Source organism: Pseudophryne corroboree, chromosome 3 (genome assembly GCF_028390025.1).
Source record: "Pseudophryne corroboree isolate aPseCor3 chromosome 3, aPseCor3.hap2, whole genome shotgun sequence".
Lineage (NCBI taxonomy): Eukaryota > Metazoa > Chordata > Amphibia > Anura > Myobatrachidae > Pseudophryne > Pseudophryne corroboree.
The window spans coordinates 101,424,012-101,447,860 of record NC_086446.1 but is presented as its reverse complement, the minus strand read 5'-3'; the positions used below and the strand labels follow the sequence as shown (position 1 = coordinate 101,447,860).

General features: G+C 43.0%; 1 protein-coding gene across 1 annotated transcript in view; it reads right to left on the bottom strand.

Moving 5' to 3' along the window:
• LOC135057209 (uncharacterized) overlaps window positions 1–23,849 on the bottom strand; it is a 284,086-nt gene that overhangs the window by 53,325 nt on the left and 206,912 nt on the right. Inside the window, 8 exon segments of the mRNA XM_063963101.1 lie at window positions 1,525–1,627; window positions 3,213–3,278; window positions 19,581–19,669; window positions 20,634–20,757; window positions 20,836–21,027; window positions 21,157–21,291; window positions 22,168–22,607; window positions 22,684–23,298. Coding sequence (XP_063819171.1) covers window positions 1,525–1,627; window positions 3,213–3,278; window positions 19,581–19,669; window positions 20,634–20,757; window positions 20,836–21,027; window positions 21,157–21,291; window positions 22,168–22,607; window positions 22,684–23,298 — 1,764 coding nt within the window.

The following is a 23,849-nucleotide window of genomic DNA, read 5'->3' as shown; positions in this document are numbered from 1 at the left end:
GCATCTGCCACAGATCTCCTCCAACCTTTAAATTCTTTTTCAGATTGTGTAAATCTCTCATTCAACTGTGCAAGCATTAATTTTATGCTGCCCAAACCCTCTGTGTCAGTTTCAGTGGGGTTAGGCAACACATCATCCTGTGGCAGGAAAACATCACCAGTCGACAAACAGTCTCCAATGTCTGAATCATTCTCATTTGACATGTTACCGTGCCTTTCACACACACACTCGTCCTATAACACCCTGGTACCACAGTGAGTTATGAAGGAGGTCAACGTTCCGTGCAGCCTGTCCTCTGCGGTGACTGCAGCTTAAAATGGCGCTGGTGACTTGCTGGATCTGAAAGAGAAGAAGCCCCGCCCCCAAGATGGCGCGGCTCTCCCGCATTTTTGTTATTTTAACTGGCCTGAGGAATTTCTTGTAAATGGTGGGTTTTTCACCCCCGTTTACCTTGTGACCAGTATGGGGAGTATTGCCGGCTCAGATCGCCCCTCCTGCGCTCTGCACCCCGTGGACTGCCTGTGTGAGCCAGAGGAGCGCAGCCTGCTGCCGCTGCGCTCCTTTCCCCTCAGCCGCCATGGACACCAGCTTTCCGTCTGACGGATCGCTGGTGTGTAGTACTTACCACCTTGTCACCTTCTGGCAGCTGCAGGGGGTGGCGGCTGTTGCTGTGGGAGTGAGCGTTCGCCATCGGGGGCTATGCGATCAGTACCCTTCAGGAGCTAATGGTGTCCTGTCAGAAGGAGCAGGAGCCATTAACTCTTCAGGAAGTTGGTTCCTGCTCCTTCCCCCTGCTTCCCACGAAGCAGGGAGGCTGTTGCCAGCAGCCTCCCTGTAATTTTAGAACTTAGAAATATCCTTTTCTGAACTCCCTTTATGGAGCTCACTGGAAATGTGTCCAGCTCTCTCGGCACAAATTCTAAACTGAGGTCTGGAGGAGGGGCATAGAGGGAGGAGCCAGCCCACACTATTAAAATTTTATAGTGCCGAAGGCTCCACAGGACCACTCTATACCCCATGGTACTTATAGGGACCCCAACATCCTCTAGGACGTAAGAGAAATAGGATTACAGATCTCCACACTCTGCATATCACTGGCTACCTAGTAATACCTGGAAGGTGATTAGTATTTAGTGACCTCTATCCTTTGTTTCATGACTCAGTGGCTGCCGTACATCTCCTGTTAGCTGGTGACCATGCAGGTTCCTCCTCACACACTTGCAGCAGTATAACAGCATCCACACACTGCACAGCAGATAATGAGGATATCCCTCTGTGATGAAACCCTTCCCCCAGTATAATACTGTACTTCATACATGTTCCATATTAAGTGGATGTTACAGACGATGATAACCTGGTAATAGATTTATTATCAACAAGACAAAATGGCTGCCAAAGCTGACCATTCTTGTCCTGCAAATGTTTGAGCCTGGCCTAATGACATGATGGTAGTGTAAGAGATTATTGTAGTGACTGAACAGGGAGAATTTGGACTCTTTTCCGTTCTTTGTGTTTGTCACTCACCTTCACTGATATCTATAGCAATCTCCTCCTCTTTAATGTTCACCATCTCCTCGTCTTTAGACTGTGATCCAATTCCTGCTTTTACAATGTTTAGGTCTTTCTTCTAATACAAGGTAAAAAAAAAACACACAAATCAAGAGCGCACACACACCTACATAAAAATACCAATTGGATTAATCAGCTTGTATATAGGTACTGTAAGTAGAGACTAACACTTAAAGCCAATGTGCACACCTCTAAGTAAATATACAAAACACAAATGTAGGGGAGAACTAATATTCTGTATGTAGATGAGTGCTATCCACACCAATGGCCGATCTTCCTTACATACTTATGAAGGACCTCTTATGTCCATGGTAACATGGTTGGCAGGCAGGACACAGAACAGCAACATAACCACAACACTCTGGCACAGAGTTTCCCAAACTTCACCATTACAGTTCAGATTTAAAGATATCCATTCTTGAGTCCATATGGTACAGTATAATCAAAATGACTGAGGTACTAAATAAGTCACTTATGCTCAAGCTTGAATATCCTTAAAACATGGACTGTAATGGCGGAGCTTGGGAAAGTCTACTCTAGCAGAAACAGTTCCAGCATTAGCTCTGGTCAGCTCAGAAAAACGGACGTTCCTAATGGTCATTTATTGTCTAATCCAGTGACCCATAAGACTTTAACAATGGCTACTTTATTTGTTCCCCTTGCATTTAAAATTCTGAGAGATATACGGTGTCCAAAAAACAGTGCTGACACATGAACATGTACAATACAAATGAATAGAAGTGCACAGAGTGACAAAGTTAGAACTGAATAAGAGAATCATTCTTTGAGGCAGCTGCACCTCCCCCCTTTTTGTGAATAATTGGTGAAGCGGAGATATTTCTGGTCTTAGCTCTCGAAATAGAACAGGTTGGACAGTCTTTATAAGCGGATATTAACTGTCCCTACTATCCCTGCTTGTACCTTTGGCGGCTTGCTGTTCCTGTGCAAGTGTCTGCCGCAGTTGTAATTGATGCCGTCTCCCCGTCGTCGCGGCCGCTCCGGCTTGGTCTCTTCATACGCTCACTTGTTTAAAGCGTGTCAGCGTGTCAGCGTTTGCGTGCACTGACAGACAATTCTCCGTTCTCCTCACCGTGATAAGTCTCCAACGCGTTTCGGGTTCAAAAACCCTTTAACTAGGATGTGATCACATCCTAGTTAAAGGGTTTTTGAACCCGAAACGCGTTGGAGACTTATCACGGTGAGGAGAACGGAGAATTGTCTGTCAGTGCACGCAAACGCTGACACGCTGACACGCTTTAAACAAGTGAGCGTATGAAGAGACCAAGCCGGAGCGGCCGCGACGACGGGGAGACGGCATCAATTACAACTGCGGCAGACACTTGCACAGGAACAGCAAGCCGCCAAAGGTACAAGCAGGGATAGTAGGGACAGTTAATATCCGCTTATAAAGACTGTCCAACCTGTTCTATTTCGAGAGCTAAGACCAGAAATATCTCCGCTTCACCAATTATTCACAAAAAGAGCTGTAACATTTTTTACTAATCATTTATTTACTTTCACAGGTATGTGCGTTCAATTTTTTATCTAATCACTTAAGCGCTCCTTATTTTTATAATTTTTTCCATTGTACCCATTATATGGAGCTGCTGATATAATAACACTAGCGCGGCAATTTATCTTACCATTTTACACCTCCCCCCACTTTGCGATACTTCATCATTACTGCTACATCTCAGGTGAGGCTGAAACTGAAAGAAAATAGGATTTTAATACCTACCGGTAAATCCTTTTCTCCTAGTCCGTAGAGGATGCTGGGGACTCCAAAAGGACCATGGGGTATAGACAGGATCCGCAGGAGCTTGGGCCCACTATAAAGACTTAAACTGGGTGTGAACTGGCTCCTCCCTCTATGCCCCTCCTCCAGACCTCAGTTATAGGAACTGTGCCCAGGAGAGAAGGACATTTCGAGGAAAGGATTTTTGTTTAAACAAAGGGCGAGAAACATACCAGCCCACAACACAACATACCGTACAACTGGAGTAGTATGACAACAGATAACCGTATGAACTAACAACAGCAACAAGCTGAATAACCAAATACACAACCCATGTGTAAACAGATACAACCAGTAATACTACAACTGCAAGTAACAGTCCGCACTGGGATGGGCGCCCAGCATCCTCTACGGACCAGGAGAAAAGGATTTACCGGTAGGTATTAAAATCCTATTTTCTCTTACGTCCTAGAGGATGCTGGGGACTCCAAAAGGACCATGGGGTCTATACCAAAGCTCCAGACCGGGCAGGAGAGTGCGGACGACTCTGCAGCACCGATTGAGCAAACATGAGGTCCTCATCAGCCAGGGTATCAAACTTGTAAAACTTAGCAAATGTGTTTGAACCCGACCACGTAGCTGCTCGGCAAAGCTGAAGTGCCGAGACCCCTCGGGCAGCCGCCCAAGAAGAGCCCACCTTCCTAGTAGAATGGGCCTTTACCGACTTCGGCAACGGTAGCCCAGCCCAAGAATGAGCCTGCTGAATCGTATTACAAATCCAGCAAGCAATAGCTTGTTTAGAAGCAGGATTTCCAATCTTGTTGGAAGCATACAGGACAAACAAAGCCTCTGTTTTCCTGGTGAGGGCCGTTCTGGCGACATAAATTTTCAAAGCTCTTACAACATCAAGAGACTTTGGAACCGCTACAGCATCTATAGCCACAGGCACCACAATAGGTTGGTTAATGTGAAACGAAGAAACCACCTTCAGCAGGAACTGCTGACGAGTCCTCAATTCCGCTCTATCCGAATGGAAGATCAAATAAGGGCTCTTGCAAGACAAGGCCGCCAACTCTTACTCGCCTAGCCGATGCCAGAGCCAAAAGCATGACCACTTTCCAAGTGAGAAACTTTAACTCAACCTTACGCAAAGGTTCAAACCAGTGAGACATAAGGAACTGCAAGACCACTTCAAGATCCCACGGTGCCACCGGCGGCACAAATGGAGGGTGGATATGCAGCACTCCCTTCACAAAAGTCTGAACCTCGGGAAGGGCGGCCAATTCTTTCTGAAAGAAAATAGAAGGCGAGATTGTATCTGCACACACACAATTTTCTAAATAAAGACGTGGAACTTAAAGCTCCAAGATAACCCCAATTGAATTATGGTAATTACCATTTATTGTGGGGGTGCTACCAACTACAGTTATAGCAAATATAGTAGAAAGAAGAAAAAAAGGACTGTATTGCCGGTGCACAGAAGGAAGAGTGACCTGATACTCACATCTACCTATATGTTCATAAAATTTAACTTTTATTGTTATTGAATTAAAACAATGTGACAATAACTAATACACAGACTACAGGTATAGGCGAAACATAGAGGTTAAAATTTAGACACATACAAAACATACAGAAAGTGCATGAGAATAATAAATGTGATTGAAGATTAAAAATGTGTATCCGCGTGTTTAATCTAATGCCCAATTAGATATCCTATTGTTCTTAGTTTAAACCAGTGTATTGATTTGTTCAATTATCAGTAATTATTACCTAGGTCACTTCATCATATATCAATATATCATAATTGTCCCACTTGTAATGTTGGTGGCTGACAGTAGAATTCGGCTATTTTCAGCCGATAATCATATGTTGCTTGTCATGTTTTCCAACACTCTCATAAGAGTATTAAGAGTACTGATAATGTAGTTTACAATTATCCACACTGTATAATTCCCCTAGAGGATGAAATCCTTGGTTAGATGTTATTTATTATTCCACTGTTCAGATAAGACTCCTTGCAGACATATAAAGTGTCCAGGCAGGGCCGGTGCAAGGTTTCACGGCACCCTAGGCAAAACTTCTGCCTACTGCCCCTTGCCCCTACCTGATATTCAGGAGAAAGGCATACTGCTGCTCTCCCCAACCCCGTCTGTTGTATGGCTGCTCTCTTCTCCCCATCTCGCCAGTCTGTGTGGTCTCCTGCTGCCCCCCTCAACCCCACTCTATTAAATGTCTTCTGTTCTATCCCCTCCACCATCTGTGTGCATGCCAGCTGCTCATCTCCGCGCCGCCCCCCCCCCCCCCATCCCCCAGACTGCTGCTCTCCCCCTCTTTTTTTATTAAATGCAGAGAGTGCACTGTGCAGCCACCTTATCTGCAGGCTGCGATGAAGTGTTGGGACTGAGTATTCTGTGAAAGAGCCTGGAATGAAGAGCAGCACCGCATGTCACCCCCAGCCAAGACTCCAGGAGCTGTCAAAGTTACTGCCTGTGCCAGGTGGAGCTGGATGCTGCAATACAGGAGCTTGGCAGTCGCGGCTACTGTAGATACGAGTGCCAGGGAGATTGCGGCGGCTATGAGATGTAGGACCACACTACTTTTATTTTGCAGCTGTAACAGACCGCCCCTTCAGTTCCCGGCGCCCCTAGGCAGCTGCCTAAAGCTGCCTAGTGGAAGCTCCGGCCCTGTGTCCAGGTCAGATGACAATCTTGGTTATTTATCAGTAATTTGTCTCCCAGGTCACTTATTCATATAGTGAATGCCATAGTTATTCCACTCATGTGGTAATGTTAGTGGCTGACACCACAAATCGGCTTCACTCAGCCGATAATCATATATGAGTTGTCATATCTCCAACATTCTCATAATGATACTAATAATACTGATAATATAGTCTGCATTTATCCACAGTGTCTGATTCCTCTAGAGGATGATATCGTTTTTTGTATATTAATTATTATATGACTGCTCAAACAGAACTCTTTGCAGAAAATTAAAGTGTCTAGGTCACGTGATCCAGACCCAATTCTGGTATATACAGTATGCAATAAGGAATTAATATCTCTCCCACTCCTCAGTGTTGATTTATTTAAATAGCAAATCACCGTATTGGTCAACTGTTCACAATTTGCATATCCCTAAAGGGGAAGCATATTTGCTAATAGGGATTAAATACCTATAAGGTGGAAAGAAAAAAGTTTCATCCTATACTATTGGGTGACGAGTTAATTGTAAGTCATTTTATATATTAATGACTAGCAATGCCACCACTGGGAATATATGTATCTGTTTTATCTGTACTATATATAATCAATAACACCAATTCAAGTGCAGATTTTGTTATTATAGCTCAAATATTCCTTGTGGCTTCAGTGTATTTGCTATATGGCTACAAAAGTTAATGCTGAGGTATTTATTGTGTTTGCATTTGTCAGTTTGTATCACAAATATTTCAATCTCGCTACTGGGCAGCTTTGGGAAATAGTTTAAAACATTGTTGCATTTTCTGTCTGTAGATTCAATCACAGAAACCTCACACTGCTCCTAGGTTGCTGACATAAATGCATAACACCCAGCTGCTGAGTTCACTTGAATATATGATACTTAATGTAGCACTCTCATTGAGCTGGTTGTCTGATAGGTAGGAGTACAGATTCCTATAGCAGAGTGTAATTATCTACCGAATACTAGGTTTAATTGTGTCATAGATACTTCTGCATAACTATATGGTGGTTTGGGAGAATGATTTTACCTCATGCCACTTCTAATTCACTGATCAAGATATACAGCATGAGTCTGCTAAATTAACATGAGTCTGCTAAACTAACACGGCTATCATCCCTCTTTAAGGAGGTATCAGAGTGTCTGACAATTAGCATAACTTAGGTGGCAATTGCATTAAACCATCAGCTGGAGAACAGGACTAAATTTCTATAATTAGGTATAATAATCCATTTACTGTTCAGTGCTTAGAGTTGTAGGAATTGTCAATACATATAGATTAAAGCTGGTTAAACATTCATTATATGATAGAACACGAGCATAGATAACACGCGGACACACGCTGCCCACATGCGTGTTCCGCCGTTACACTGACAGCTTCGTCAGGGCTGAACCCGAACGTCTCCCCTGGCAAGAGATTTGAGCTTTCCCCGTTATCTAATCCGTGTGGTTCGGCTAGTCACGTGTAGTTACTGGCCAATCGCCATGCTCATTTCATGTTCACGTGACCTATGTAGCCAATCACTGGGTATTGTGATCCCCATGGTAACGGCCGCTGACGGCGCCGCATTCCCGGACATCATGAAACATTAATACCCCTACATCTGTATACAAATAATTACAGTCCTTAATTACATATGTTATATCGGGTCTAGAAGTCCGTCCTTCATTGGCCAAATTCTCATTAGTTCAGATGTATATGGGGAATCTGATTCTAGTTCATTTGATGTGATTCATGTTTATTTTTACCGAGGGTGCCCTTGTAAATATACAGATTCGGCACCCGTATCTCCCTGTACTCTGTGTAATATGAAGGTCACCTGAATTTGAGTATCTGAGTCGTTCAAGCCCAAATTATCATTTCTTGATGTTATTCCATTATCCATCAGACTGTAATTATAATGAGAAAGAATAAAGTCAAAACTTATATTTATGGGATTTGGCTCAATCAGTCCCAACATCTGAGAATATCTGGATTACATAGCCAGATGTGAGACTGAGTATATACACTCAGTAGTGTTCCCACCTACTATATGGTTTAACTGCTTCATTGAAACAAATGTAAGTAATAATATTACATTGAGAATATATATGGTTAAATAAATTACTCAGAATTACGACTTAATTCATTATTAATCCACCTGGAAAGGTATTCTCATGATAAATAATTACGTATTGTGTAATAACCCATTCTTAAAAAAAAATAAAAAAAAATTCTATATTGAAGTTGCATGCATATATTGTTTAATATTTTATTAGATGAAAATGTTCCAAAGGTAAGTATTAATAAATAATAATATTCATAACTAATACTAGATAAATATGGTGATTCCTATATACATAATATGGATAAGGTTATGATATGTCGTAATAATATTATTCCAGATTTGTCCAAAGAGAACAGATTAATACCTCAATCCTAATGGAATGTGTTGAAGGCAAGGTGTTCGCTGGTGTTTTATATAATATCAGTGAATGAATCAGATAAGATGCATAAAATAAAAAAATGTTGTTTAAGTATAACTCTAATAGGTGGAGCAGAACTTAGTGTGACATTGGTGTGTCATACGTGAATGGAGTAAAAATAATATGGAAGAGAAGATATCTAATATGTTTAAGACCCCCCTAATATAATTAAAACATGATCCAAAAATTGTCGCTCCAATAGAAAGAGCTAGGTCGGGTGTGACATTGATATGTCATAAAAGTGAATTGAATAGACGTGATAGGGAAAAGAGGATATCTAGTGTGTTTAGGACCCCCATGGTGTAATTGAAACAATAATCAGGAAAAAAGGGAGAGGGGGAGGTAAAAAAGCAAATTTGTGCCAGTTACTTACAAATACTGTGCCTACACTAAAGTGCATGTCAAAGAAAGTGATAAGAAAAGAGTATTACAAGGAAAAACAGAGAAGAACCTCAAGAGCCAATTCACAATATTAATGTCTAGTACAGGCCTGGCCAACCTGTGGCTCTCCAGATGTTGTGAAACTACACATCCCAGCATGCCCTGCCACAGTTTTAGCATTCCCTCATAGCAAAACTGTGGCAAAGCATGATGGGACTTGTAGTTTTACAACAGCTGGAGAGCCACAGGTTGGCCAGGCCTGGTCTAGTATAATATATTACAACAGATGGGAATCATATATTGATTCGATTTCATAAATTACACATTTAATATTGATTTAATTTAATGAGTCACATGTTCCACATTAGTTCTCTTCAGAGTATTGTTGATATATTAAATCTAATATTTGGGTGATCTTAAGTCACCATGAAGGTGGATCCACTCTAAGGTGATATCAACATCTAGTATGACATGTTTCAAAAAATATAGAGGTCATATATGGTGGATTTTTCGGAGTGATATAGATATTATGAATCCAATCCCTACAGTTGAAACTTAGTCATTGGAAAATCAACCTTAAGGAAAAAGATGATATAATCAATAATGCTGCCTATTGAGTGATTTTAAAATTATCATAACAATAAGTCAGCTCCAATAAGGAGTAATAGATGGATGACCACATCTATACTCTGGGCCTGATTGAATATTCTCAGATCCTCATAATATGATCATGGCAAAAAAGGTATGTAGCTATTGGATTCATTCAGTCCATTGGGATACAGGCTATCCAAAAGAAAAATCATTTTGGTCTCAAATCGAAGTAATTCTTGATCTACGCCGCCACCACGTATCCCCAACTGGATATGCCTCAACCCAAAGGCTTTGAGACCCTTTGGGTCGCTGTTGTGGTAGCTGAGAAAATGTCTCGCTACCGGTTGTAAGGTTTTAAAATTGGAGGCATCTTTTTTGGCATTACGTATGCTTCCAATATGCTCTAAAATTCGGACTTTCAATGGTCTGATGGTTTTCCCTACATATCTTTTATGACATGGGCATTCTAGCTGGTAGACAGTTCCCACAGTTGTACAGGTAATCTTTGGAGAGATTACCCATTTCTTGCCAAATTTATAAAAAAAGTGGTCTACGGGGACCATGTGAGTACAGGCTTTACACTTACCACAAGGTAATGAACCTATTGATTTGGATTTACTATCCGAAATTTTGGTCAGATGACTGTGAACAAGTCGGTCTTTTATACTCTTGGATCTTCTCCAACTCGCTTGAGGTGTTGTAGGTAAGACTAGAGATAAATCTCTGTCTGTTTGAAGTATAGGCCAATGTTTCTGTAAACTGTTCATAATCCCATTCCATTGGGCATTAAAGGTGCCCACAAATCTTATCGGTTCTTCCCGGAGGGTTTTCTGATTGGGTTTTAGTAAAGTGTCCCGTTCATACAAACTTACTTCTCTAACCGTCCGCTTGAGAAGTCTCTCACTGTACCCTCTTGTCTGGAGACGTTCACAGAGCTCATTCTGTCTAACGTGAAAGGCCTCATCAGTAGAACAGTTCCTTTTTGTCCTCAGTAGTTCTCCCTTTGGTATTGCCCGAATGGTAGCTGGAAGATGAGAACTCTCTGAGTGTAGGACACTGTTTGTCGCTGTGGGTTTCCTGTACAGGTCGGTTGAGATGTTTCCTTCATCATTGATCAATATAGAGATATCAAGAAAGTTGATGGAGGTCTGACTGGCCTCTAAGGTTAGTTTTAAGTTGAGATCATTAGTATTCAGGATTTCAACGAATTCCTTCAGTTCTCTCAGTGGCCCCTCCCATAATATCAATATATCATCGATATATCTAAGATATATCAGTATGTTGTCAGTGTACTTCTCAAAAGTTTCCTGAAACAGTACTTCCCTTTCCCACCACCCCAGATAGGGGCACAAGCTGTCCCCATAGCGGTGCCCCTCACCTGGAGGTAATGGTACTCGTTACAGGTAAAGTAGTTTTTAAGGATGAATTCCAACAATTCAATGATAAAGTCACTTAGTTCACTGTGAGTCTCCATACTCAGAAAATATCTCGTCGCCTCAATCCCCTTATCATGGATGATACTAGTGTAGAGACTCTCTACGTCACATGTGGCTAGTCACACTCCTGGGTTGACACTGAGATTATTAAATTGATTCAAGACATCCATTGTGTCACGAATATGGGAGGGCAATGCAATGACATGTTTACGAAGATGGAAGTCTACAAAGGTACTCGCTTTTTCAGTTAGGCTTCCAACTCCCGACAGGATGGGCCTACCAGGTGGTTTCTGTTCATTTTTATGTACTTTAGGCAATAGATACATAGTGGGAGTTTTGGGTTTGGTGACTGTCAGGAAGTCAAAATCCTTTCTATTAATGATTCCGTTATCAAAGGCAGATTGGATCATGCTGTTATATTGATCCAAAAAATTTTTTGTGGGGTTGAAACTGAGTCGCTTATAACAATTGACATCAGTCAGTTGTTTATTCAGCTCTGCTAGATACATATTCCTAGGCCACAAGACTACATTCCCTTCTTTGTCGGAGGGTTTGATTATGGTGTCTTGCCATTTGGATATTTCATCTAAGGCGACTAATTCGGATACACTTAAGTTGTCAGTGTAGCATTTTTTGTGGCGGAACAGTTGGTCTAAATCCTTAGAAACTAATTTTTGAAACACTTCTGCTTGGGGACATAAGTTAATATCTGGAAAAAAAATTGATTTTGATCTTATTGTTGATCTATTTATAGCGCCATCCTGGGGCATTTCAGCTTCAGCTGATTCACTAGATAGTTCCTCCAGAATCTGCAAAGCAGTTAGATCTTCTGTTTCAACGGCGTCTCATCCACATATCTCCCTTTGGTATTCTTGATTGATAAAGAATTTTTTGAGGAGGATCTTTCTAATAAATAACTGTAGATCCTTTTCACATTCAAATCTGTCCATGGTCTGTGTTGGTGAGAAGGATAAACCCTTACTTAAGACAGATACTTGTTCAGGTGTCAAGATCTTGTCCGTTTTTTTATTTTATGCATCTTATCTGATTCATTCACTGATATTATATAAAACACCAGCGAACACCTCACCTTCAACACATTCCATTAGGATTGAGGTATTAATCTGCTCTCTTTGGACAAATCTGGAATAATATTATTACGACATATCATAACCTTATCCATATTATGTATATAGGAATCACCATATTTACCTAGTATTAGTTATGAATATTATTATTTATTAATACTTACCTTTGGAACATTTTCATCTAATAAAATATTAAACAATATATGCATGCAACTTCAATATAGATTTTTTTTTTTTTTTAGAATGGTTTATTACACAATACGTAATTATTTATCATGAGAATACCTTTCCAGGTGGATTAATAACGAATTAAGTCGTAATTCTGAGTAACTTATTTAACCATATATATTCTCAATGTAATATATATACTTACCTTTGTTTCAATGAAGCAGTTAAACCATATAGTAGGTGGGAACACTACTGAGTGTATATACTCAGTCTCACATCTGGCTATGTAATCCAGATATTCTTAGAAGTTGGGACTGATTGAGCCAAATCCCATAAATATAAGTTTTGACTTTATTCTTTCTCATTATAATTACAGTCTGATGGATAATGGAATAACATCAAGAAATGATAATTTGGGCTTGAACGACTCAGATACTCAAATTCAGGTGACCTTCATATTACACAGAGTACAGGGAGATACGGGTGCCGAATCTGTATATTTACAAGGGCACCCTCGGTAAAAATAAACATGAATCACATCAAATGAACTAGAATCAGATTCCCCATATACATCTGAACTAATGAGAATTTGGCCAATGAAGGACGGACTTCTAGACCCGATATAACATATGTAATTAAGGACTGTAATTATTTGTATACAGATGTAGGGGTATTAATGTTTCATGATGTCCGGGAATGCGGCGCCGTCAGCGGCCGTTACCATGGGGATCACAATACCCAGTGATTGGCTACATAGGTCACGTGAACATGAAATGAGCATGGCGATTGGCCAGTAACTACACGTGACTAGCCGAACCACACGGATTGGATAACTGGGAAAGCTCAAATCCCTTGCCAGGGGAGACGTTCGGGTTCAGCCCTGACGAAGCTGTCAGTGTAACGGCGGAACACGCATGTGGGCAGCGTGTGTCCGCGTGTTATCTATGCTCATGTTCTATCATATAATGAATGTTTAACCAGCTTTAATCTATATGTATTGACAATTCCTACAACTCTAAGCACTGAACAGTAAATGGATTATTATACCTAATTATAGAAACTTAGTCCTGTTCTCCAGCTGATGGTTTAATGCAATTGCCACCTAAGTTATGCTAATTGTCAGACACTCTGATACCTCCTTAAAGAGGGATGATAGCCGTGTTAGTTTAGCAGACTCATGTTAATTTAGCAGACTCATGCTGTATATCTTGATCAGTGAATTAGAAGTGGCATGAGGTAAAATCATTCTCCCAAACCACCATATAGTTATGCAGAAGTATCTATGACACAATTAAACCTAGTATTAGGTAGATAATTACACTCTGCTATAGGAATCTGTACTCCTACCCATCAGACAACCAGCTCAATGAGAGTGCTACATTAAGTATCATATATTCAAGTGAACTCAGCAGCTGGGTGTTATGCATTTATGTCAGCAACCTAGGAGCAGTGTGAGGTTTCTGTGATTGAATCTACAGACAGAAAATGCAACAATGTTTTAAACTATTTCCCAAAGCTGCCCAGTAGCGAGATTGAAATATTTGTGATACAAACTGACAAATACAAACACAATAAATACCTCAGCATTAACTTTTGTAGCCATATAGCAAATACACTGAAGCCACAAGGAATATTTGAGCTATAATAACAAAATCTGCACTTGAATTGGTATTATTGATTATATATAGTACAGATAAAACAGATACATATATTCCCAGTGGTGGCATTGCTAGTCATTAATATATAAAATGACTTACAATTAACTCGTCACCCAATAGTATAGGATGAAACTTTTTTCTTTCCAGCTTATAGGTATTTAATCCCTATTAGCAAATATGCTTCCCCTTTAGGGATATGCAAATTGTGAACAGTTGACCAATACGGTGATTTGCTATTTAAATAAATCAACACTGAGGAGTGGGAGAGATATTAATTCCTTACTGCATACTGTATATACCAGAATTGGGTCTGGATCACGTGACCTAGACACTTTAATTTTCTGCAAAGAGTTCTGTTTGAGCAGTCATATAATAATTAATATACAAAAAACGATATCATCCTCTAGAGGAATCAGACACTGTGGATAAATGCAGACTATATTATCAGTATTATTAGTATCATTATGAGAATGTTGGAGATATGACAACTCATATATGATTATCGGCTGAGTGAAGCCGATTTGTGGTGTCAGCCACTAACATTACCACATGAGTGGAATAACTATGGCATTCACTATATGAATAAGTGACCTGGGAGACAAATTACTGATAAATAACCAAGATTGTCATCTGACCTGGACACTTTATATGTCTGCAAGGAGTCTTATCTGAACAGTGGAATAATAAGTAACATCTAACCAAGGATTTCATCCTCTAGGGGAATTATACAGTGTGGATAATTGTAAACTACATTATCAGTACTCTTAATACTCTTATGAGAGTGTTGGAAAACATGACAAGCAACATATGATTATCGGCTGAAAATAGCCGAATTCTACTGTCAGCCACCAACATTACAAGTGGGACAATTATGATATATTGATATATGATGAAGTGACCTAGGTAATAATTACTGATAATTGAACAAATCAATACACTGGTTTAAACTAAGAACAATAGGATATCTAATTGGGCATTAGATTAAACACGCGGATACACATTTTTAATCTTCAATCACATTTATTATTCTCATGCACTTTCTGTATGTTTTGTATGTGTCTAAATTTTAACCTCTATGTTTCGCCTATACCTGTAGTCTGTGTATTAGTTATTGTCACATTGTTTTAATTCAATAACAATAAAAGTTACATTTTATGAACATATAGGTAGATGTGAGTATCAGGTCACTCTTCCTTCTGTGCACCGGCAATACAGTCCTTTTCTTCTTCTTTCTACTATGAAAGAAAATAGATAAAGCTGAAATCTGCACTTTTATGGAACCCAATTTCAGGCCTGCATCTACGCCTGCCTGCAAAAAATGGAGGAACTGACCCAAGTGAAACTCCTCCGCCGGAGCTGCTTTGGTCTCACACCATGAAACATAGTTCCTCCAAATACGGTGATAATGTTTTGCCGTAACCTCCTTCCTAGCTTTAAGGAGAGTGGGGATGACCTCCCCGGGAATACCCTTCCGAGCTAAGATTTGGCGCTCAACTTCCACGCCGTCAAACGCAGCCGCTGTAAGTATGGAAACACGCAGGGCCCCTGCAACAACAGGTCCTCTCTTGGAGGAAGCGGCCAGGGATCTTCCACTAGTAATTCTTGAAGATCCAGATACCAGGCCCTCCGTGGCCAATCTGGAACGACGAGTATCGCCTGAACCCTTGTTGGTCTTACAATCCTCAGCACCTTCGGAATGAGAGGAAGCAGAGGGAACACATACACCGACTGAAACACCCACGGAGTCACCAGGGCGTCCACTGCACTGGCTTGGGGGTCCCTTCACCTGGAACAATACCTCGGAAGCTTCTTGTTGAGGCGAGACGCCATCATGTCTATCAGAGGAATTCCCTAACGCTTTGTCACTTCTGCAAATACCTCTTGATGAAGAGCCCACTCTCCTGGATGGAGACCGTGTCTGCTGAGGAAGTCTGCTTCCCAGTTGTCCACACATGGGAGGAAGACTGCTGACAGAGCGCTTACGTGCTTTTCCGCCCAGCGTAGGATTCTTGTGGCCTCGTCCATAGCCACCCTGCTCCTTGTTCCGCCTTGGCGGTTTATGCATGCCACCGCTGTTATGTTGTCCGACTGGATCAGGACAGGGAGACCCTGAAGAAGGTTCTGTGCTTGCAGCAAGCCATTGTAAATGGCTCGCAACTTGAGAACATTTATGTGGAGACAAGATTCCTGGCTTGACCATTTTCCCTGGAAATTTCTTCATTGCGTGACCGCGCCCCAGCCTCGGAGACTTGCATCTGTTGTCAGCAGGACCCAGTTCTGGATTTCGAATCGGCGCTCCTCTAGAAGGTGAGAGCCTTGCAGCCACCACAGGAGCGAAATCCTGGCCCTGGAAGATAGACTTATTTTCCGGTGCATGTGCAGGTGAGACCTGGACCATTTTTTCAGTAGATCCCACAGAAACACCCGGGCATGAAACCTGCCAAACGGAATGGCTACGTAAGCCGCAACCATCTTCTCTAGTACCCGAGTGCATTGATGAATCGACACCCTGGACGGCCTCAGAAGCTCCCTGACCATGGTCTGGATTTCCAGAGCTTTGATCTCTGGAAGAAACACCTTCTGTATCTCCGTGTCCAGGACCATGCCCAGGAAGGACAGCCGAGTGGTCGGGATCAACTGAGACTTTGGCAAATTTAGCATCCAACCGTGATGCCGCAGAATCGACAGAGAGAGATCAACATTTCGTAACAACTGTTCCTTGGATCTCGCCTTTATCAGGAGATCGTCCAAGTACGGGACAATTGTGACCCCCTGCTTGCGAAGTAATCTCTGCCATTACCTTGGTGAACACCCTCGGGGGCGTGGAAAGCCCAAACGGCAACGCTTGAAATTGGTAATGACAATCATGCACCGCGAACCTCAGGAAAGCCTGATGAGGGAAAATTGGGACGTGTAAGTAGGCATCTTATGTCTACTGACGCCATAAAATCCCCCCCTTCGAGGCTGGAGATCACCGCTCGAAGAGACTCCATCTTGAACTTGAAAGTTTTCAAGTATGGATTGAGGGATTTTAGGTTCAGAATCGGTCTGATCGAACCGTCCGGCTTCGGTACCACAAAGAGGCTCGAATAGAACCCTTTCCCCCGATCTGACGGGGGAACCGGAACCACGACCCTCTGTTGACACAACTTTTGTATCGCCTCCTTCACTACCTCTCTTTCAGGAAGAGAAGTTGGCAAAGCCACACGAAAAACCGTGTGGGGGGCATCTCCTGAAACTCCAGTCTGTACCCTTGGGACACTATGTCTAAGACCCAAGGATCCAGGGCCGAACGAGCCCAGACCTGACTGATGAATTGGAGACGGCCCCCCACCGGTAGGGACTCCCCCTGGGGAGCCCCAGCGTCATGCGGTAGACTTGGTAGAGGCGGGGGAGGACTTTTGGTCCTGGGCGCCCGACACTGCAGGCGACTTCTTTCCCCTACCTCTACCCTTTGAAGCGAGGAAGGACGACCCCTTACCCCTTTTGTATTTATTAGGCCGAAAGGACTGCATCTGCTGATGGGGTGCCTTCTTTTGTTGTGTGGGAACATAAGGAAGAAAAGATGACTTACCCGCCGTAGCGGTCGACACCAGGTCAGCCAGGCCTTTACTGAACAAGACACTACCTTTAAAAGGAAGAGCTTCCATATTCTTCTTGGAGTCGGCATCAGCATTCCACTGGTGAATCCACAGTGCACTCCTGGCCGAAATCGACATGGCATTGGCTCTTGATCCCAAGAGGCCAACATCCCTCGCCGCATCCTTTAGGTAATCTGCAGCGTCCTTAATATAACCAAGAGTCAGAAGAATATTATCTTTATCAAGAGCATCCATATCAGAAGCCAAATTTTCAGCCCACTTTGCAATAGCACTAATCACCCATACCGACGCCACAACAGGTCTGAGCAATGCACCAGTATTGACGAAAATGGACTTCAATGTCGTCTCCAGCTTGCGATCCGCCGGATCCTTAAGAGCAGCCGTGTCAGGAGATGGAAGCGCCACCTTCTTGGACAATCGTGAGAGAGCCTTGTCCACATTTGGAGACGACTCCCATTTGTCCCTATCGTCAGAGGGGAAAGGATATGCCATCAAAATTCTTTTGGGAATCTGCCACCGTTTTTCAGGCGACTCCCAACCCTTTTCACAAAGCTCATTCATCTCATGAGAGGGGGAAAATTTTACCTAAGATCTTTTCCCTTTAAATAAACAAACCCTTGTGTCAGGAACGGTAGGTTCCTCAGATATACGTAAAACATCTTTAATGGCTATAATTATGTACTGAATACTAACTCGTGGATGCAAAGAAGTCTCATTCAAATCGACATCGGAGTCAGAGTCCGTGTCGGTACCTGTATCTGCCATCTGGCTAAAAGCACGCTTCTGTGACCCTGATACTGTTTGTACCTGAGACAATGCGTCCCCCACCGACTGTCTCCATGTTTGTGTTTGAGAATCAGATTTATCTAGTCTCTTGGACAATAAAGCCACATTCGTATTCAGTGTACTCAGCAAAGTCATCCAATCAGCAGTCGGCTGTGCCGACAGACACATACTTAAATCTTTTTCTGCAGCCCCATAACTTCCTCTGGGGAGGAACACCCAGGCTCAGACATGTCAACACCCTGTGCCGACACACTCACACAGTCCACAAGCCCGGGGACAGACCCACAGAGGAGCCCTAGGGAGAACACAGAGAGAGTATGCCAGCTCACATCCCAGCGCCCATACACTAACAGAAGCTAGTAGTATGCTCAGCGCCGACCATAGAAATTGAAAATCACCAAATTTATATGCCCCCCCCCCCCCCCCCCCCCCCAATTTTCTTCCCCTTGTACTTGCGGGAGCTCGGAGGTCCGGGCAGCGTCTCTGCAGCGCTGTAGAATAGGAGAAAATGGCGCTGGTGAGCAATGTGCGGCTAAGACCCGCCCCCTTCCCGGCGCGCTATAGCCCGCTAAAATTTGAATCTGGAAAATGGCAGGGGCACTCTATACGGCGATCGGACACCGTATAGCCCTTTTCCTGCCAGCCAAAACCTCAGTAACTGCTGCCCAGGGCGCTCCCCCCTAGCGCCCTGCACCCTGTGAGTGCCGTTGGTGAAGTGTGTGGGAGCAATGGAGCGGAGCGCTGCGCTGTACCTCCGTTACTGAAGTCTTCTGCCGTCACTGAAGTCTTCGGTTCTTCTAATACTCACCCGGCTTCTTTCTTCTGGCTTCTGTGAGGGGGGGTGACGGCGCGGCTCCAGGAACAAGCAGCTAGGCGCACCAAGTGATCGAACCCTCTGGAGCTAATGGTGTCCAGTAGCCTAAGAAGCAGAGCCCTTAACCAAGAAGAAGTAGGTCTGACTTCTCTCCCCTCAGTCCCACGATGCAGGGAGCCTGTAGCCAGCAGGTCTCCCTGAAAATAAAAAACCTAACAAAAGTCTTTACCAGAGAAACTCAGTAGAGCTCCCCTAGTGTGTGTCCAGTCAGTCCTGGGCACAAAGTCTAACTGAGGTCTGGAGGAGGGGCATAGAGGGAGGAGCCAGTTCACACCCAGTTTAAGTCTTTATAGTGTGCCCAAGCTCCTGCGGATCCCGTCTATACCCCATGGTCCTTTTGGAGTCCCCAGCATCCTCTAGGACGTTAGAGAAAATCTTCTTAAAATACCTCTATCATTTTTACCTGTATGTAGATATGTCACATGGATTGGCAAAATAAATGCTATCATATCTCTTATGTTTAGTTGCAATTAACAGTAAGTTATAACCAAGTAAGTCCCACCTGCACCGAGAGGTCAGTCACCTGCTTACAAAGCTCTGCGGAGAGAGGGCTGGTGCATCTTCCTGGTGAGCCAACATGGCTGGATTTATCTGCAGAAAGAGAAACCGCAATTACAGGATCTGTAGGTTTCATGTGACATAATGATAAAACCAACTAGAGGGGACTGTGACGTATACATAGAACATAATACGCCACCAGGGACCTCCAAAATCAATGTTTGGTGAGCACACAAGTACATTAGGCATGGCACAAACAAATACTAGGATAATTGGAAGCCCTGTAGTTGAGGAATTAGGACCGTGCATTGCAGACCTCCTATAGGAAATTGTTTTCTTGTGATGAATTAGTGGATTTGGTGGCAGCGCTTTACACTCTCAACAAATTGGTGCAGCGACAAAATTAAACACATAGAGAATTAAGCAGCAGATATTTTAATTTGTGTAAATCACCCAGTAAAATACTAGCCAGAGCCCTCACAGCATACAGAGCTGTAACCTTAATCACTCCATTACAGACAACACGTGAAACATCGCCATGACACCGGAGATGCCGTCTCTGCATTTTGTGCTCCTATTACACCAAACGTCATAATTTAGCTGAGGCGAGCACCACCGTTATGACACAGACAGACAGGATTATATCTATCTAGGATCCGGCTCACTGGTCTTCCAGCAGAGGACAGAATAACCTAGCGATACGGATTACCCTGGGAGAATTAGAAGAGGCTATTAAGTCCACTCCATCAGGTAAACACTCTTGGTCAGACGGCTTTACCATTATTAGGCCTTCCAGGATGACTTCTCTATCAAGTTCAATCATACCACTTCCCTTTAACAGCCTGAATGTTCGTCTTGCTAATTTACCCAGTAATTCGCCCACTCCGCTATCGCCATATTACCTAGCCCCCCCCCCCCCCCCTTACTGATCCCCTCCCTCGTACCCACCCCCATTCCACCTCGTCTCTACTTATATGCTAACAAGTTCTATCATACACTTTTTCGCATAGACTGGCCTTGATCGCCTACAGGTCTAACCTGGACAATCTCCTCTTACCCAGTGATGTGAGTGGTTGGTGATTCTCCATCATCACGTCCTTGTATAGATCGCTGTGTCCCTCTAAATACTCCCACTCCTCCATGGAGAGATAGACAGTGACATCCTGACACCTTATAGGAACCTGACATACACAATGACACAGTCATCACCCAGACACCTCCCCTTTGTTATAGTGTAATGCCCCATTCCCAGCAGTCACCTCTCCAGTCAGCAGCTGAATGATCTTGCTGGTGAGTCTCAGGAGCTTCTGGTCACAGTCTCTCTGCTGTATCTGTGGCTGAGGTGGAGGATCCGTGGTGGAACTCAGAGTCCTGCTCGGTCCTCCTGACACATAGAGACGGTTGCTGCTGGTTGTCTTACATTCACTGTCCTTTTTCAATGGTACATAATCCTAAATGAGAAGACAGACACTAGTAAATATCGTACAGAAAGATGGGTCACTACCCTATAATGTTCTGCAGGGCCCTGTTGTTGTGACTGAGAGTAATGATGTCCCTGTGACACTCCCAGAAGCCCTCACCTCTCCAGTCAGCAGGTGGATGATCTCCAGGGTGAGGTTTAGTATCCGCTCAGTCATGTGACTCCTGTCACTGTCCATCCTGAAGACCTGGGAATGGGCTCTGATCCTGGTGGGATGACTGATACAAGATGCTCCCTGTATGTATAGACATGAAGTACATTACCTTATTCCCAATAGAAATAAGCATCTATTTTACATTTTCATTTTAACTATGTACCTTGAAAATTAAAAAAAAAAATGAAAGTGTTTATTTATTTCCAGTTACGTTATAACATTTTCTGAGGAAGAACCTGGAGAGAAAATTTACTGCCAACATTCAGAGTGTAAAGGAACAACAAATTTTATGGTACATTAATTATTATTATTAATTTTTCTTTCTTATAACAATAAATTGTGCAATCATAGTACCTAAATCGCTCTGGTATATTGTTTAATTAATTTATTGGTGTATCAAAGCGCAGCCTCCTTCTTGTTTTTGTTGTATCTTTTGTGCATCGCGGGAGTGACTTCCCCGATTTATAGAAGCAGCAGCTAAGTAAAGCATCTCATGTTCCAAGTGCCCGACTATACCATGGTATAACCACTTTTTGCAGGGTGTAAAGAAAGCCTCAAACTAAAACCCCTTTTACACCCATGATTTCGAACACGGTATCGATCCCGTTTACACTGCACCTTGGATCCAGCTTATTCCAGGGGTAGCCCCGTTTATACCATGCCTGCACGGCATGTCACTCACAGACATTCCCTTAAGGCAGATCTCTGCATTCACAACTAATCAGCAGCTTTTAAGCAAATGTTGGGCAACTCGGGTCGCACCGTTGACACCACATCATTACCCTGGGTCCTGCCCAAGTTCGACCCTGGTAGCCACCCACAGTAATTTTAAGAACCCTTTTATACCAATTCTTAACTCTTTCTCCACATATAACATTATTTTATTTGATCTACTCACCTACAAATTTTTTTTTACACTTGCACATACCTGGGTCACCACTGATGCACAACCCCCACTTCATGCTTCCTTTGTGCACCACCAAACCACACTTCGTGCTTCCTTTGTGCACCATCAACCCACACTTCGTGCTTCCTTTGTGCACCACCAACCTCACACTTCGTGCATCCTTTGTGCTCTACCAATCCCCACTTCGTGCTTTCTTTGTGCTCCACAAATCCCCACTTCGTGCTTCTTTTGTGCTCCACAAATGCCCACTTCATGCTTCCTTTGTGCACCACCAACCCCCACTTCATGCTTCCTTTGTGCACCACCAACCCCCACTTCATGCTTCCTTTGTGCACCACCAAACCACACTTCGTACTTCCTTTGTGCACCATCAACCCACACTTTGTGCTTCCTTTGTGCACCATCAACCCACACTTTGTGCTTCCTTTGTGCACCATCAACCCACACTTTGTGCTTCCTTTGTGCACCATCAACCCCCACTTCGTGATTCCTTTGTGCACAATCAACCCCCACTTAATGCTTCCTTTGTGCACCATCAACCCCCACTTAATGCTTCCTTTGTGCACCATTAACCCCCACTTCATGCTTCCTTTGTGCACCACCAAACCACACTTCGTGCTTCCTTTGTGCACCATCAACCCACACTTCGTGCTTCCTTTGTGCACCACCAACCTCACACTTCGTGCATCCTTTGTGCTCTACCAATCCCCACTTCGTGCTTTCTTTGTGCTCCACAAATCCCCACTTCGTGCTTCTTTTGTGCTCCACAAATGCCCACTTCATGCTTCCTTTGTGCACCACCAACCCCCACTTAATGCTTCCTTTGTGCACCACCAAACCACACTTCGTACTTCCTTTGTGCACCATCAACCCACACTTTGTGCTTCCTTTGTGCACCATCAACCCACACTTTGTGCTTCCTTTGTGCACCATCAACCCACACTTTGTGCTTCCTTTGTGCACCATCAACCCACACTTTGTGCTTCCTTTGTGCACCATCAACCCACACTTTGTGCTTCCTTTGTGCACCATCAACCCCCACTTCGTGATTCCTTTGTGCACAATCAACCCCCACTTAATGCTTCCTTTGTGCACCATCAACCCCCACTTAATGCTTCCTTTGTGCACCATTAACCCCCACTTCATGCTTCCTTTGTGCACCACCCACCCACAACCCAATTCTGGACAAATAATAGGAGTAGTCAGTCAAATCTTGAAGCTATGAGAAGTGCGTATCCAACTAAATCTAGAAGTCTGCACTAATTATACAGCAGACTGATTAGCACACCGTAGATTAAAACTACCAATTTAAACAAATTCCCAATTAAATCTTTATATCTGAATCGACCATTCTTTATCTGATGTGTTATTAGGTGCTGCATTAAACTTGTTACAGTATATAAATAGGTACTTCAAACTACCACTAATCTGCCAAAAATCACTGTATGACCGTCCTGCAAGCAATTCTGATCCCAGGTTGAAATGTACTTAATTTCATTTGTAAACAGCAGTAATCTGAATCTATGGGGTATATTTACCAAAGTGCAGGTTTATAGTGGTGATGTTGCCCCTAGCAACCCGACTCTACTTATTTATCTAGCTTCTTCTAGAAAATAGCTGGAATCTGATAGGTTGCTATGGGCAACATCACACTTCTATTAACCTGCTCTACAGTAAATATACCCCTATATAGGCAGAGTTGTCAAACATCCACACTAATGGGTACCAGCTG